Below are 15,402 nucleotides of genomic sequence, written 5' to 3' on the forward strand. Positions count from 1 at the left end.
TTTACCAGCTTTGCTGATTTCCTTTTTGGTTCTCCACTGAAGGAATGTACACTGCCTCCTCCCACCACAGGATCTTTGCTTATGCTGATCCTATTGAGAGCCAATATAGCTTAGCGGCTAAGTCTAATTTTCAAGGGGGACTTCCTGTGTTCAAATCCTGATTTTATAATTTACTGAGTTGTGTAAATTTGGGTAATTTATTTTACCTTCCTGTGCCCGTTTCCTCAACTGGAAAACAAGGATAATTATAATATCTATCTTCAGGGATGTTAGGACGATCAAATAGTCATTTGTAGGGAATGCAGATATCTTTGTGGTCATTGCTTTCATGCAGTTCATTCCTCCGCTAAAGTTCAAACCCAGATCACTCCTCTTATCACAGCAAAGTGGTCAGCTGCACAAGAAGTGGAGAAGAGGCTTACTCTTTACTCTGAGGAAAGGGATTGTTTTCTTGAATGAAGTGAGGAGGGAGTCTCACTCTCCTCTTTCTTGCCCAGTTAAATTCTTCTCAAACTTCTATTCAGCCCCAGAGTCATTTTCTCTGAGAAGCCTCCACTGACCTCTCTGATTGAATCTAATTACTCCATTACAGATTTTTTCCTATCTTGAGTCTCTTATTTGTAATGCTTAATATAGGTGCAATTTTATATTTTTCTGAATGATTTATTTATTTAGATCAACATTCTATCTTTCTCACTAGAATGTCAGCTCCAGGAGCCTAGGGATGGTGTTTGTTTTTGATAACTCTTCTTTGGGCCTAACACACTATCCAGCACATCTCAGATTCCCCCCCAAATAGTTCTTGGCAGAAAAAGATGGCAAACATCCCTGATGGAAACCTCCTTGATAACCTGTTTTGGTGTTTAAGTTAGAGCTTTGCACAGTAATTAATAAGTTAGAGAAGGAACACATGGCAGTCAAGCAAGCAGTTAAGCTGTTATCTGCTCCCAGTTTTTCAGCAGGTGACTCTGAGCAGGAAGGTTTTCCACTCAGTAAGGTAGGGTTTTGTGGAAATTATGTGCCAGGTACATGGACCTGGGTTTGATTCTTGGCTCCATTATCTGATGCTATGTGAACTTAGTCATGTCACTTGACTTCCCAGAGTCTTAGTTACCTCATCTGTCAGGACACCACAGTACATGGCACCATTCTTTTTAACTAGGCAACTGAACCTATATGAGTTTCTATTGACCCTAAGTATAACTTGCCCCTTGTGTAAGCCAGTAAGCCTCCCTCTGTGGCACAGTAACAAACTGTTTTCCCATTCCAACCCCCACCCCCAAAAGAGTAAAAAAAAAAATTGTGCTTTTGGTCACAAAACAAACAGGGATGAATCAGTGTGAACGCAAAAATGGGAGTGCCAAGGGCATGCCTGGTGCAAGCAAGTTTCTTCTTCCCTGGTGCATCAAGTCTAAGTTTACAAGTGGCGGTGGGTCGCCTGGCCTAGGCAGTTAGGATCATAGGACCATAGACCATTTGCTGGTCTTCCTCTATGAGACTGACCTTGAAAACAGAGAAGAGCCCTGGGTCCCCTGACGAAACAGGCTGCCTAGATGCCAACTGGATTCAGCTAACCACCATTTCCATCTTAGAGGCTCTTTTCTTCGCCACCCTGCCCTCCCCCCTTTTAAATCAGCTGAATCAATTCCTTGAGAATCACATAGAAAATGACTCCCTCCTCACTTCATTCAAGAAAACAATCCCTTTCCTCAGAGTAAAGAGTAAGCCTCTTGTCCACTTCTTGTGCAGCTGACCACTTTGCTGTGATAAGAGCAGTGATCTGGGTTTGAACTTTAGCGGAGGAATGAACTGCGTGAAAGCAATGACCACAATGATGTCTGCAAGAGATGGACATTGTTTCTTCCGCTAGTCTTCTCCTTTCTCCCTCCTCTTGTTTCAAACTTGTGGGACCGACGGGGGCTGTGAGTTAGAGGGTGTAGTGTGTGTGTATAAATAGAAGGGGAATTACGTGTGCATTTGGTGTGCGTTCAGAAAGTGTGCTTAAACTTGGTAAGTGTCTGTGTTTGAAAAACCATGAAAGTGTACGTGCGGGATAAGGTTTGTACGAGTAAGTGCAGAAAAGTGGTAGTGTGTACGTGGTGAGTGTGCGCGCGCGAGTGTGTCCGAGAGCCAGGGGCGGCCCGCCCGCGCGCCCGCCCGCCGTGGCTCCCCGTGGGCCGGCGGGGCCAATGAGCGCGCGGCGGCAGGGGCGGCGGGCGGGGAGGGGGCGCCGGAGCCCTGCGGATGGAGGCGCGGGCGGCGCGCCGCGCTCATTCCGCGCGGGCGTTGCTGGCAGGGGGAGGCGCAGTCCCTGGCCCGGCATCCGGGCCGGGACTCGGGGCGGCGGGCGGCTCTCGGGGCTGGGATGCGCCGGGGGCACCGTGGCGGCGGCGTCGGCGGCGGCCGAGGGACGAGCTAGCGCCGCGGCGCGGGGAGCCAGTCGAGCCCGGCCGGCGAGCGGAGGCGGCGGCGCAGGCAGAGCGGCGGCCGCAGTCGGAGCCGGAGCCCGAGCGCCGCGCGCCCACCATGGCCGCCCAGGGCGAGCCCGGCTACCTGACGGCGCAGTCGGACCCGGGCTCCAACAGCGAACGCAGCACTGACTCGCCCATGCCCGGCTCCGAGGACGACCTGGTCGCCGGGGCGCCCCTGCATAGCCCCGAGTGGAGCGAGGAGCGCTTCCGCGTGGACAGGAAGAAACTTGAGGCCATGTTACAAGGTAGGCATCCCCCGCGTTTTCGGACTCCTGGACTGAGTCCGCACTTCTTCCCGGACATCCCCGCCCCGCGCCCAGCTCCCCACTCCAGCCCATAGCCGACTTAGTTCCCCGGTCCCCTCCCCCGCGAAGCCGCAGGACACCCAAGGAGTGGAGACCTCTCGGGACTCTCCACCCTTCCACGCCTCTCATGTCTCCAGGCACCGGGAACCTTGTGATAACTTGACCCGCTTCAGAAAAGCCAAAGGCCGAGTTTGTACCGGCGCGCCCCGGTTGTGTTCTTGGATACTTCGGAGATGCCAACTTTAGTGCGGACACCGGGACCCTCAGGACCCACTGGGACCTCACAGAGTCTGCGTGACTCTATCCCCACTCCCTGATAGCCTTGAATTCTAGCTCTCTGTCCCTGTTTCTACTCATGTCAGTATCCATCTCCTCCAGCGGAGGGGCCTTGTCTCGCTTTTGGGAAACACTGCAGATGTCAGGGCTTAAGATAGGAGTTCCCGCCCCCCACCCTCCACTCTGGAGTAAAAGGGGCCTGGATGGGGGTAAACGGGCAGAGCGTGGGGACTGTGTCAGGGCAATGCTGCTGGGTTAGAGGACACTCTGTGTTCATCTCCTGACAGGCTTATAGAACACATCTTGAGTTACACTCAGTTCATAAAAATCTTCCTGTACTATGAGTGTCTGTCTTATACGATTGTTTTTTCTTTCTTTTTTTTAATTCCGTAGTTTCTCTGGGACTTTCCCAGGCCCAACAGCTTTAGGACTGGAGGCAAATTCCGAGTTTTAATGGGAGGATTGGAGTTCTCAGAGTGAACGCTAAAATGTTCAAGGTCATTTTGGCCTTCCTTAAAAATGTTAATTATTGGCCTACCTGTAAGTCACCAGTGTGGTCATTTCCCTCATCCAGAAAAATATGATAGTTTGAATGACTGTCATTCTTAAAATACTGTAGAGGACCAGGCATTAATTTGACTAAGGGTGTATGGTGGATTCATTCAGTAGCTAGTGTCCTTATATCTAGAGGATTGGAGCTTTGCAACTTTCTTGTATCTTTATGCATAACTTTGACTTTATTAGTCAATGCATTACAACATGGGAGCTATTTAGCCCTCCCTGGAAATGCAGTGGCTTTTCAAGACAATTAGGCAGGTTATTTAAAGAGAGAACAACATGTTTTCCAAGACAATAACTTGGTAGAAACAAATAGGAGTGTTTGGCTGGTGTTTTTGGATGAGCTATAAACTCATCTCCCTTGTTGCTTATTTTTATTGATAAACATCCCTAGTGCTTGTCATGTCTCTCTTTCTCTCTTTTTTCCTCTTAAATTATATAATTTTCTAGGAGAGTTACTTCTGTGATAAACTATTCAAATAAGAATATCGTATAGTGGATTTAGAAATTAAATTATAGTGGATTTGGGAATTAAAGTTGTATTTCAGTAATCCATTTTAGTTTAATTTGTTCCATGGTTCTTTTTGCCTAGTTTCTGATTCTAAAACAAAATACTAAGTTTATTCAGAAAAATATTGTGAGATTGTTCCCTACATGAGTTTGGGCTGATGTGAAAGGTGGATTTTCTAATAATACTGTGTCTTCCTTACCTGTTCCATTTGTGGACACATAGATAGTGACAGCGATGTTAGTTTCTAGGCAGCCCTCTGACCTTTGGAAGTGGATTTCTTTTTTGAATTAATTTTCATTTAGAATAAAATGAAATATGGGTGATGCATTTCTTAAATTTGAAGGCTGTCCCCTTAGCTACTCTGACATGAGGTGGTTTAAAATTGCTTAAAGTTTCTTTCACAGGAAGTCCTAACAGAGCTAATGTTTCTTCAAGAATCTATGTATAATGAAATATTTACATTTCAGCCCCAAAGAATTCTTTAATGATTGAATATAGGGCTTTGATTAACTTTCCAGAAATCACCAATAAGTGAATTATGCCTTCTGAGAAAGTAAATTTTGAATACGTTTGGCAATAGAACGTGGGGCACAGTGTACCAAGGCATTTTGTGATACCTGCTTCCTAGTGTCAAATTATGTAGAACTGCTGTGTTTGAAGGAGTGAGACTGATTTTCTGAACCAAAAATAATCCTGTGTCTCATTGTTTTAAACCAGGGGATTATAGTGAGAGTGGGCACTGGAATCACTCAGACCTAGATTCATATCCCACAGACCTTGGGACAGTTCCTGGGCCTCTCTCTGTCTCAGTTTGGCCATCTCTAAATGGGACTGATAATAGTATTTCTCTTAGGGTTTTGTGAGAATTAAAAGATATAATGCCTGCTAAGCTAAAACACTGTTTGACAAATAAGAGCCTAATATATATTTTAGATGTTTTTATTATTAATAAATATTACAGCATGGATTCAAAAGATTTCCAGTGCCCATTACAATTTCTGACATATAGTGTATACCTAAATATTTGGAGAACGAAAAAATTTTGCAATTTCATACTGTGGAAGTAAAATAGAGTCCAAGATAGGAAGTTTGATAAGTCAACAAATATTCTAATATTGTTAGATATTCTAGGGTGTAAAACTTTTTCCTTTGAAAAGTGCCAAGTAAGTAAAGTATTTGCCTGGTTGGATTTCTGATTATGTGAATCTGGTTTGCCATTTTTCTTTTCATAATTGCCTTAAAATATATGCAGATTTCCAGTTTAAATCAGGATAAATAAGATTATCTGTCTTTAAGTCTACATAGTGCAAATTAGTGATTATAATGCTTGGAATTTGTTTCTAGAGAGACTGTCCTGGGGGTAAGTTAATCTTTAATCGGTTGCATTTTTATTAGTAGAGAATTTCTTCTACGCAATGGACCAAAAATTCAGCGAGGTTAAAATATGGGCAGTAGGGCACTGATCAAAGAAATGAAATACCATTCTCGGATGATCAATGAATCCCAAAAGAATTTGTATACATAAAAACCACCAGGCTGAAAATGTAGGGAAAAATTGGCTAGTTTTTCTCTTCTCTTCTCTTCTCTGCTCTGCTCTTCTCTTCTCTTCTCTTTCAGCCTTGCAGAATATCTGACATTTTTGTCTAAATGAAGATCAATTTTATTAGTCAATGATTTTATAAATGGGAATTATTTTCAAGTTTATTGAAGTTTATGGTCAACCTTGGAATGGATACCATGGACAGCACTGTTTAACATAAAGAAAAATTGTTTTTAATTTATTTAATACTGATTTTCAAAATTTAGATTTCATGCCTCATGTGAGATAATAGTATTGATTCATTTAATTCAATTAAATGTGACTTATGGTATGCAAAGAGGAGGAGAAGAATGGTATAGAAGAAAGTCTGGTGGAAAGTAGGAAATAAATAGGTCAGAAGAGTCAGAAATAGTCTTGGTATTTGCTAGAGACCTTGAGAGGCAAACATGGAATTTGTATATTTATATTTTTTCTTTCTTTCTCTCACTCTCTTTTTGTATGTTTTACATCTTACTGTTACACTTTTCTTCTTAAGTTAAAAAACATACGTGCATGCCTACATACAATTTAGAAGGGGGGAAATTGGAGGGGAGACGAACCATGAGAGACTATGGACTCTGAGAAACAAACTGAGGGTTCTAGAGGGGAGGGGGGTGGGGGGATGGGTATTAAAGAGGGCATGTATTGAATGGAGCACTGGGTGTTATACGCAGACAATGAATCATGGAACACTACATCAAAAACTAATGATGTAATGTATGGTGATTAACATAACATAATAAAATTAAAAATAAAAGCATAGGCATTTTCAAAGTTCTGAATCCCTTGTTTCATCATAGAAGGAAGTGTTACAAGGTGGGAAATGGCCTATTTTTATGAACTAAGGTTGACATCTGGTGGGCTTTTAGGATATTGCTGTTAAAGACTTTGAAAACCGTGTTGCATTTTTACAATGATAGGCACAACGAGGATCATTTACTTTTTCTTGCTTGAGTAGCAGAAGTAGCCACTAAAATAGGTTATCAACACATCATTGATTAAAAGTAAGAACAGTGATTATGTTATCACTTTAATTCAGCGAGTGAAGTGAATCTTTAGTGAAGATGGTCTTATGTTTTAGATGTTTTATGGGAGAAATATAAAGCACAAACGGGGAGTACTGAAAGTGAAGATAAATAAGCTTGATATAGTTTTCTAGCTAATGTTCGATTAAGGCTAATATAATAGGAAGAAATAAATAACTTTATGAAGCTTAGTGGTTAAAATCACAGGGCTCTGGGCCAGATGTGGATTCGAATCTTGATGCTATCTTCTAATAGGGAGCTTGGGAAAATTCATCGCCTGTGGCCCGCTTTCTGAAAGTGGATGTTGGGGCGCCTGGGTGGCTCAGTCACTTAAGCATCTGTCTCTTGATTTCGGCTCAAGTCATGATCTCAGGGTTGTCAGATTGAGCCCTGCAGTGGGCCCCATGCTGGGTGTGGAGCCTGCTTGGGATTCTCTCTGCCCCTCTGCCCGCCCCCCCATCAGTCAATCAACAAATAAATAAAAGGGAGTATTAATAGTTCTTGCATCCTGAGGTGCTTGTGATGATTAAAACAAAAATGATGTATATTAAGCATCACAGTGCTGGCCATATAGGAAGTGCTGAATAAATGAGTAATAACTATATTAATTATAAACCATAGTTCATAAAACGCACATTCTTATATTGCAAATGAAAATCAAGTATACTGGAAAATGAATTAAATGGTCTTATAGTATGATGTAATGCATGGTGATTAACATAACATATTAAAAAAAATACAGAATCTTTAGTTTGTCACTCAAAAAAAAATGGTCTTATGATAAATAAATATTCATAGCTATTTAAAGATTATTGGCCTTCCTGGCAGCTCACACACTGATGAGCATACTAGCTTCTTGTAAAGGTGGTTGAGTATATATTGAGTAAAGCTATATTAGACATGAGTGTGGAATTTTAGATTTTGCTCAGGATGAGAGGGCTTTACACCCTTGTTAGTTGTCCTTGCCTTGAGTATTTTTCATTCTTTGAAGGGTCCTGAGCCAATCACTTCTGATATTTTTACTAAAGACTAGTAGCAAAATCAGTGTCCTTTCTAGTTTTATGTTGCTTTGAACTTGTGATTCCTTGGTGTCTAGAAAGAGACTTTTTTCAAAGTCTGTGCCCAGGCTTACGTGTTCTGTTTGCTCACTTGTAAAATGGGGATGTTGTGAGCCCTGAATGAGACGATGCATGTGAAATGCTTAGCCCAGTGCCAGGCACGGGGTGCTTAGTGGATGTTAGCGTAGCAGTAGCTGTGTGCCATGTGATAGATAAAGATTTCAAAACACTAGAGAGCAAATGCTTGCCAGGTTTTTTTTTTTTTTTTTTTTTTTTTAAACTACATGTGAATCCCTTTTGTTTAGGGGAAGGAATGATTTATTTTTTAGAAGCCTTTCTCCAATCAGAAAGTTAGGACAATTGTGGTTGAGTCTGAGAGCAGAAGTGAAGGTTAAGATTGCTTTATAAACAATGAAAAAGTCCACCAGAGATTGTGTAGCTTGGCAGTAAAGAGCTCAGAAGCTGCTGTCAGACTGGCCTGGATTGGGTTCTTAACTTTGACTCTTCTAAGGTCCTGTAAGGGTAAAACGAGATGGGCGTTAAGTCCCTGCCCTCATGGGCATTGAGTAAGCACTCTCAGTAAATGCATGTACTCTCAGTAAGTCTTATCTTTGTGAAGACTTGTGGGGTTTTGGTGAAGTTGATCATTGATAAGTTAAAACATAGAAAGATTTGTCATATTGATGATTTTAATGGGCAGGAATGTATTTGGCTGTGACTAACAGAAAACCAGACAGAGTGGCTTAAACAAGCCAGGGGTTTATTTTCCTCACCTAACACAAAATCTGAAGCGAAGAGGTCTATGCCCCAGTATTTGCTCAGGGGCATCAAGGAGCCCAGTCACTACCCTCCTCGCCTCTGCCATCCTCAGTCTGTGGGTTTTGGCCTCATTGTTACGGACTGGCTGTCTATGCCTGGAGGTGCATCTGGGGTCTGTGCAGGGGAAAGGAGGAAACATTGTTTTCTATTCAAGATTTTGAGGAAGAATCTCTCTCCTGAAACTTCCATCTGTATTTCTTTGGCCATTCTTTGCTACAAGAGATTCTGGGATTGTAACTTCTTTTCTAGCTTCTCTAACATACGTAGGCAAGGAAAAAAGGGAGGCACAATCATCCAACCCATAGTTTCCCCACAGTGGGTGAAGCGGAGGGAATTGTGACAAAAATTTCAAGATGTGACTGAAGCAGAAGCTTACTTATATTGGAGGCTGGTTGATAATCCCTAGAAATTTAGATTATTTGGTAATGTTATAGGTAGGTGGAATTTCTTCCTTGGCATAATCCAGGAATAAACTTAAATTCCAAAGACACAATATCCTTGATCATATAGAGCTGTTCTCATCCTGTTACTGCTTTTACAAACAGAACCTAGGCCTACTAAGTAATGTAATTGTCTTCTTCCTCCACTGTTTTCTCCATGTCAGGTTTTTTTTTTTTAATTGAAAATTACGCAACAATAAAAATGCCCATTTTCCCTTTATTACTCCAAGATATCTTTTCTCTTTTCCTTTTTCCTTCTTGCCTATCACCCATCTCAGATTGCTTTTAGAATTGACAGGTTCAGTGTAGTTCATGCTTCTGTCCTTTTGGCTTTTTGTAGATTGGTTACTGCAGTACAATCTGGCCAAGAAAGCCAGAATTTGTTCAGAAGTTGAAGTCATTTTGGACGCAGTTTGACAGTCGAATTATCATCAGGTTTGTGCCATGCTTTGGTGTTTGAAATTGTCCAGAGTGCTGAGCTAATAAAATATACCAGTTGGCTCATTCTTAGTTTGTTCTAAAATGTATTTCTTAAAAAATGCATGGATAACAGTGACCATATATTTTTCTTTATGTAAAATGCTTAATAAACTATTGGGGATGAGACACAATTATAATGCTAATTTATAGTGGCTCTTGCTGTGCATGGGATGACCTTGGCAGGAAGCCCTTGCTATGCTGTAGAAGCATTTTGAATTTGATTTTTAATCCTTGTGGTACTAACACTTAGGGCAGTATCCAAAATACACAAACCATTAATAGAAACATTTTGTGGATACTATATATTTATAAATCCCTTTCCTACCTACTAAGTTACTAATAACTGTAGGTGATGAAAACATTTATTTGTAACAAGTATTAAATCCCATTGGCATTTATGATGCTGGTATATCAAAAGGTAATGCTCACTTTGTAGATATAGTTTCTCTGTTACAGTGAATTAGAGAAACCACACATTAGTCTGCATATTGAGTTTATCTGAAGCTTAATTGCATCTCTTGTACAGGAAGATGCTCAAACATAGGATTTGAAAATTAGCCATTGCAATTTTTTTTCTCATTATGAAAGTAATATGAACTTCTTATAAAATACTTGAAAGTACAAACAGATATGAAAAGAAAAAAAAGTCATTCCTAATCTAGCAATAACCACTATTGTGTTTTGGGAATATAGCAATAACCACTGATAGTATTTTGGGAATTATTTTCTGGGCTTTAAAAAATATGCCCACACATAATTTATTTTTACAACAGATACTGAGTTCCCACTGTATGTCAGGTACACTGTTAGTGTTAGGCTTTGGGGATGCAGACAAAACCAATAAAGATAAGATAGATATGGTTCTGTGTCTTGTGTCCCTTACATTCTAAACTGGGATCACACCCAGTTTTTCACTTACCACTGTGTCCTGAGTATTTTCCATCTCATTAAAGATTTTTGAAGAGCATGGTTTTAAATGGATATAAAATATGCACTTGACATGTCATACTTTGCTTAAACATTAGACATCTTAAAACATTTTACAGGGCCAGGAGTGGAAAGAGCCTGATGTTTTTACTCAGACTGCCTGAGATTCAGATCCTGGGCAGGTTAAAAACTCCTGCCTGGGCAAGTAAATAACTTCTCTGCTCCTTAGTCTTTTTCTGTGTACAATGGGGATAAAAGTTTTGAGGATTAGAAATACTGTGTGTAAGCACCCACAAGTGCCAGATGCAGTGCATATACTCAAAAAAATGGCAGATGGTGAATATTAATACTGTTGTCCCAAACACTCTTGCCTAAAACCTTGTTTGCATCCTTGAATATTCTCTTAGGAAAAATTCTTACTAGTGAAATTTTTGGGCAAAGGGCATGGCCATTTTAAGACTCTTGTTAAAATTTGCACAGTTGTTTTCCAGAAACTTTCACAGGTTAGGCAGAAGAGACAACAGATTTGCAGGATGTCTGCTCCTTGTGCCTGTGATCTTACAACTTGACTTGTTTGAGCTGGTAATTGTGAGAAATTCGGATGTAATTGAATCACCTATTCAGAGTTAAGAGTTCTGTAGGTTTCTTTCACTGAAAATTTTGAATGGTGTTTATTTTACCTGATTAACATGTCTGCAGATCAATAGTTCTTAAAATCTGTGTGCATAAAAATCACCTGGGAAGATTGTGCAGAAAGGCAAACTCTGGACTTCTGTTGGAGATTCTGATTGTTTAGGTTGGAGGATTGCAGTGGTGGTTGGAATGTGCACTGTGAAAAGAATCATATGTGACTCTAAGGTAGGGATCCTAGCTAGGACTATACTTTGGGAAACGTTTGCTACATGATTACATGATGTCAAAATTAAAAAGATTCAGATCTTTTTCTTTCTTTGATTTCCTTTGCCCTTGGAGCTAGTACTTTCTCCATGTTAAACCATCTTGAAGTATTTTAGTCTAGGAGCATAATTCATAACTGGCACAGCATTGTTTAGAGTGTCTTGTGGTATGGGACTTGGGAAGAGCCCAAACCTGTATATTCCTGTAGGGGTTATATATTATCTTTATTATTGCACAGGAGGCTCAGAATAAATTTAATTTTCCTACAGATTCCCATTAAGTTAGGTGTAATAGACACCTATTTAATCTATTATGAAATAATTTAAAAGGGCACATTTGTTGCTATAGAAATTTAAAAAGCAATATGAAGGAAACTTTTAAGAATAAAAACAATCATCAGTAATCTCACTATCCTGACAGCTTTTTTCACTTTTCTGCTTTTAAATATAGTCTTGACATACAGTCCTTGACTATTTGCATAGGGTATTTTGTATTTAGTATTTTAATCCAGTATAGTAACTGTTTTTGTATTTCTTTTTTTAAAAAAAATATTTATTTATTTTAGAAAGAGAGAGAGAGAGAGAGCCGGGGGGGGGAGGGGCAGAAGGAGCGGGAGAGAGTCTCAAGCAGACTTCCCACTGAGCACGGAGCCTGACGTGGGGCTCTATCTCACAACCCTGAGATCATGACCAGAGCCGAAACCAAGAGTCCGATGCTTAACCGACTGCATCACCCAGGCGCCCCTGTTTCTGTATTTCTAAGCAGTTTCAAAATTAAAATTTTATAGTTGAATAATAGTACATTTGGTGAAAAAATTTTTACGGTTATAGACTACGTTATGTAAACATGAATTGTATTACTTTTTTTTTTCTCCTTTGGAACTTTATTCTGAGGAAAAAAATTGAGGAATATGGTTACTGAAGAATGTTAGTGATTTTGAAAGCAGCAGCCGAGTTTAATTATTTGGATGAGACGTGGTTCTGGGGCTTTAGGCCTGTTCAGTCCTCTCCACCCCTCAGGCAGCAATCTGTGAGATACCAGTGCTGTGGGGATCTGTATTTTACAGACAGAAAGGCTATAAACCCTTTAAACGCGGGGCGTGGGTTTCTTTTTGGAATTCTTCATGAATCTAGACACTAGTTTTCTTCTTAAGGTTGTTGTAGAGTTGAAACTCTTATGCAGTGTGGAGATATACTAAATCTGGATCTAAGATACTAAACTGTACTCCAGAATAGGTTAGTGTTTCCCTGGTTCCCTGCTGAAATGCAGAGGAATGTGGTGGTAGGTACACAGTTGGATTAGAATTCTTGGTGAGATTGTACATGTTCTAAAGCTCTGCCTTCTACTAGCCTTGGTTAACTTTTCTGTTTTCTTCATGAAACAGGGATAATAAGATCTCTCTTCCAGGGCTGAAGTGAAGATTATATGATAATGAATGTACAGTTGGCTCACAATTGGTTCCCTGTACGTGGTCTGTATGTTTCACATTCATCTCCTCTTCCTCTCCAACATCTAGTCCAGTGCTGTGTTTATAGAATAAATTACCTATGGTGGAGCTGGATTAAAAACTGCCCATTTTGGGCTATGGACTTGGCACTGACCTCTTGCAATGGAGCTTTAAAGGTAGGGCATGTGCTTGGCCTTAAGAAATACCAACAGTTCTGCCTTCCATAAGTAAGGCATAGTAATTGTCCACATGTAAGGTGGTCTTTATTTTTAACCTAGGAGCTGTGTAGAATGTATACTATTAGTGATAGTATATTAGTGCAGAGTTTTGAATGAGGATATGCAAAATAATTCAAATGAGGTTAATGTTGAATAATTTATATCTGTGTCTGATCTGGACCAGTTTTATAGATTGAAATTTGTCAAGGTTAGTATAATTATTTATTTAGTTATAGATACTGGATTATCTTTTTCTTGTAAGAATACATCTCCAGATACTTGTTTAAATGTGATTTTAAAGCATTTCAAATAAGAGATTATCCAGTCTTGAAATAAGTGGTCTTTTATGTTAGTTTCCTCATTGCACTAGGATAGTCACTGACATATTTTTGGTTAGAAGGAAAGAAACCATTCCTCTCACAAGAGTGGGTAACCAGGAGTCAGGCGACTTGAGTTCATGATTCAGTCTTGCCATTGACATTGTACAAGTCATTTAACCTCTCGAGGTTTTGGATTAGATTTCCCTAAAATCCTTTACAGTTTTAATATTCTGAGTCTTTTGCACAGTATACAATACAAGCCCAATAGTGCTTAGATTGTGGTGGTGGAAGCTGACTGAGTTTACATACATGAGTAGTTTGGGTAGGAATTTGGCTTTATGAGTACCACACACGAGCATTCACAACAAATGGGGGAGGAGGGTGGAATGAAAACAGTTGGAGTATCTTGGTTTGGAGGAGCAAGTACTCACAAGACAGCTGACTGTGAGCTCTGTTGACTTCTTGGCAGTCAGGTTTACAGTGTCCTGTGGGCTAGAGGTTACCTAATTTAAGGCAGGCTTGCTTGCTTTCTTTTTTTCTTCTTTAATTTAAGGTTTTCTACAGTAATTGTGCAGAGATGGCAGTGCTAACCATAGTTGAAACTTGTTGGTGTTGACTTAACTGTGTTAGATGAACAAAGGAGATCGTGTGCTTCCCCACGTAGCATCTTTTTGTCACATTTTCCTTCTTCTTTATCATGTCCAGTTATCAAGCTTCATGTGCTAAGATTTTTAAAAAAATTTTTTTAAAGATTTTATTTATTTGACAGAGATAGCGAGAGCAGGAACACAGGGAGGGGGAGTGGGAGAGGGAGAGGGAGAAGCAGACTCCCGCCCAGCAGGGAGCCTGATGTGGGACTTGATCCCAGGGCCCTGGGATCATGACCTGAGCCGAAGGCAGACGCTTAATGACTGAGCCACCCAGGCACCCCTCCTATGCTAAGATTTAAACATGTCATATAAACCACTAGAGAAACATAATAGGGAAATGTAATAATGTTCATTAGAATAAAATTTCAATTGAAAAGATATCTGTACGTTCAAATTTTAAGTATTTTCAGAATTGTTTTAATTTCTTTTTCATTATTGAGAACTAACACACTGTTTATCTTGTACAGAAGACCACTAAAGCTTGTATCATGTGTTTTTTGAGTTGATCCCTTTATCATATTCTGAGCCTTAGAAGTACTTTTTAAGCAAAATCAATATTTTGGCAAGAAATTGTTATCTTTTAAATTGCTTGATTATAATGATCTGATTTAAAAAGCCAGAAGAATGTTTATCTTGAGTGTTTCAGGAGTACTCCTATAAAGAAATGTTTATTTTAATCCAGGGGGAATGTTTTTCTTAATTATTTCTTAATATTGGTAAAGGAAACCCAAGCTTAACATAGATCTATAGAGTTTTTATTTTTTAATTTTTTTACACAGGGATTTGTAATTTAGTAAAACATAGCTGGCAGTCATATTGTCACCTAAACAGAAAGCTTGCCTTCAAAAATATATTTACTGTCAGTGAATGGACATCTGAGATGCATTATCTATGAAAAGTGTATTTGACTACATCAGAACATCTAGGCTTGAGTAACAAAATATTATAAAAGTGGATTTGAATTTGAAGGAAGGTCTGCATAAATGATTAGCTTTCAAGCTTGTGAAAATTGTCTTTTATTATAAATCATTAGGAATAGTGAGGCCATCTGAAAAACCTGATGGGCAATTACTGTGTTTGAAAAAAATCATGAGGTCATGTTATGGGACTTCACAAGTGAATAAAGCTTTTTACTTGTAAGAGGAATACAGCCTAGTAGAAGAGAGGAAACCCACCTATACTCAACAGCAGAAAAGAAAGGGAGATCCCATGGAGTAAGGCCCTGCTTAAGTAATGTGCTTCTTAGCCTGGGGTTGCCTACTCTGTCCCTCAAGACTAGGACTTACAACAGCTAGTTTATTTGGGAAATGCTCTCCAGAAGAGGAGGTAAGGGTATAAGGAGAGTCAAATGGGGAAGAAAAAGCCAAAGCCAATACAATGATGCATTATTGACTTGGTTACCTCTGAGGGTGACTGCTATT

The 15,402-nt window shown here is 39.9% G+C and overlaps 1 protein-coding gene across 1 annotated transcript in view; it reads left to right on the forward strand.

The window, feature by feature from the left end:
* The first annotated feature begins 2,526 nt into the window (after positions 1-2,526).
* Positions 2,527-15,402, forward strand: part of BICC1 (BicC family RNA binding protein 1) — a 301,301-nt gene continuing 288,425 nt past the window's right edge. Inside the window, exon 1 of the mRNA XM_044916472.1 lies at positions 2,527-2,716. Coding sequence (XP_044772407.1) covers positions 2,527-2,716 — 190 coding nt within the window. The remainder of the gene's footprint in view (positions 2,717-15,402) is intronic.

This window comes from Neomonachus schauinslandi, chromosome 6 (genome assembly GCF_002201575.2).
Source record: "Neomonachus schauinslandi chromosome 6, ASM220157v2, whole genome shotgun sequence".
NCBI lineage: Eukaryota > Metazoa > Chordata > Mammalia > Carnivora > Phocidae > Neomonachus > Neomonachus schauinslandi.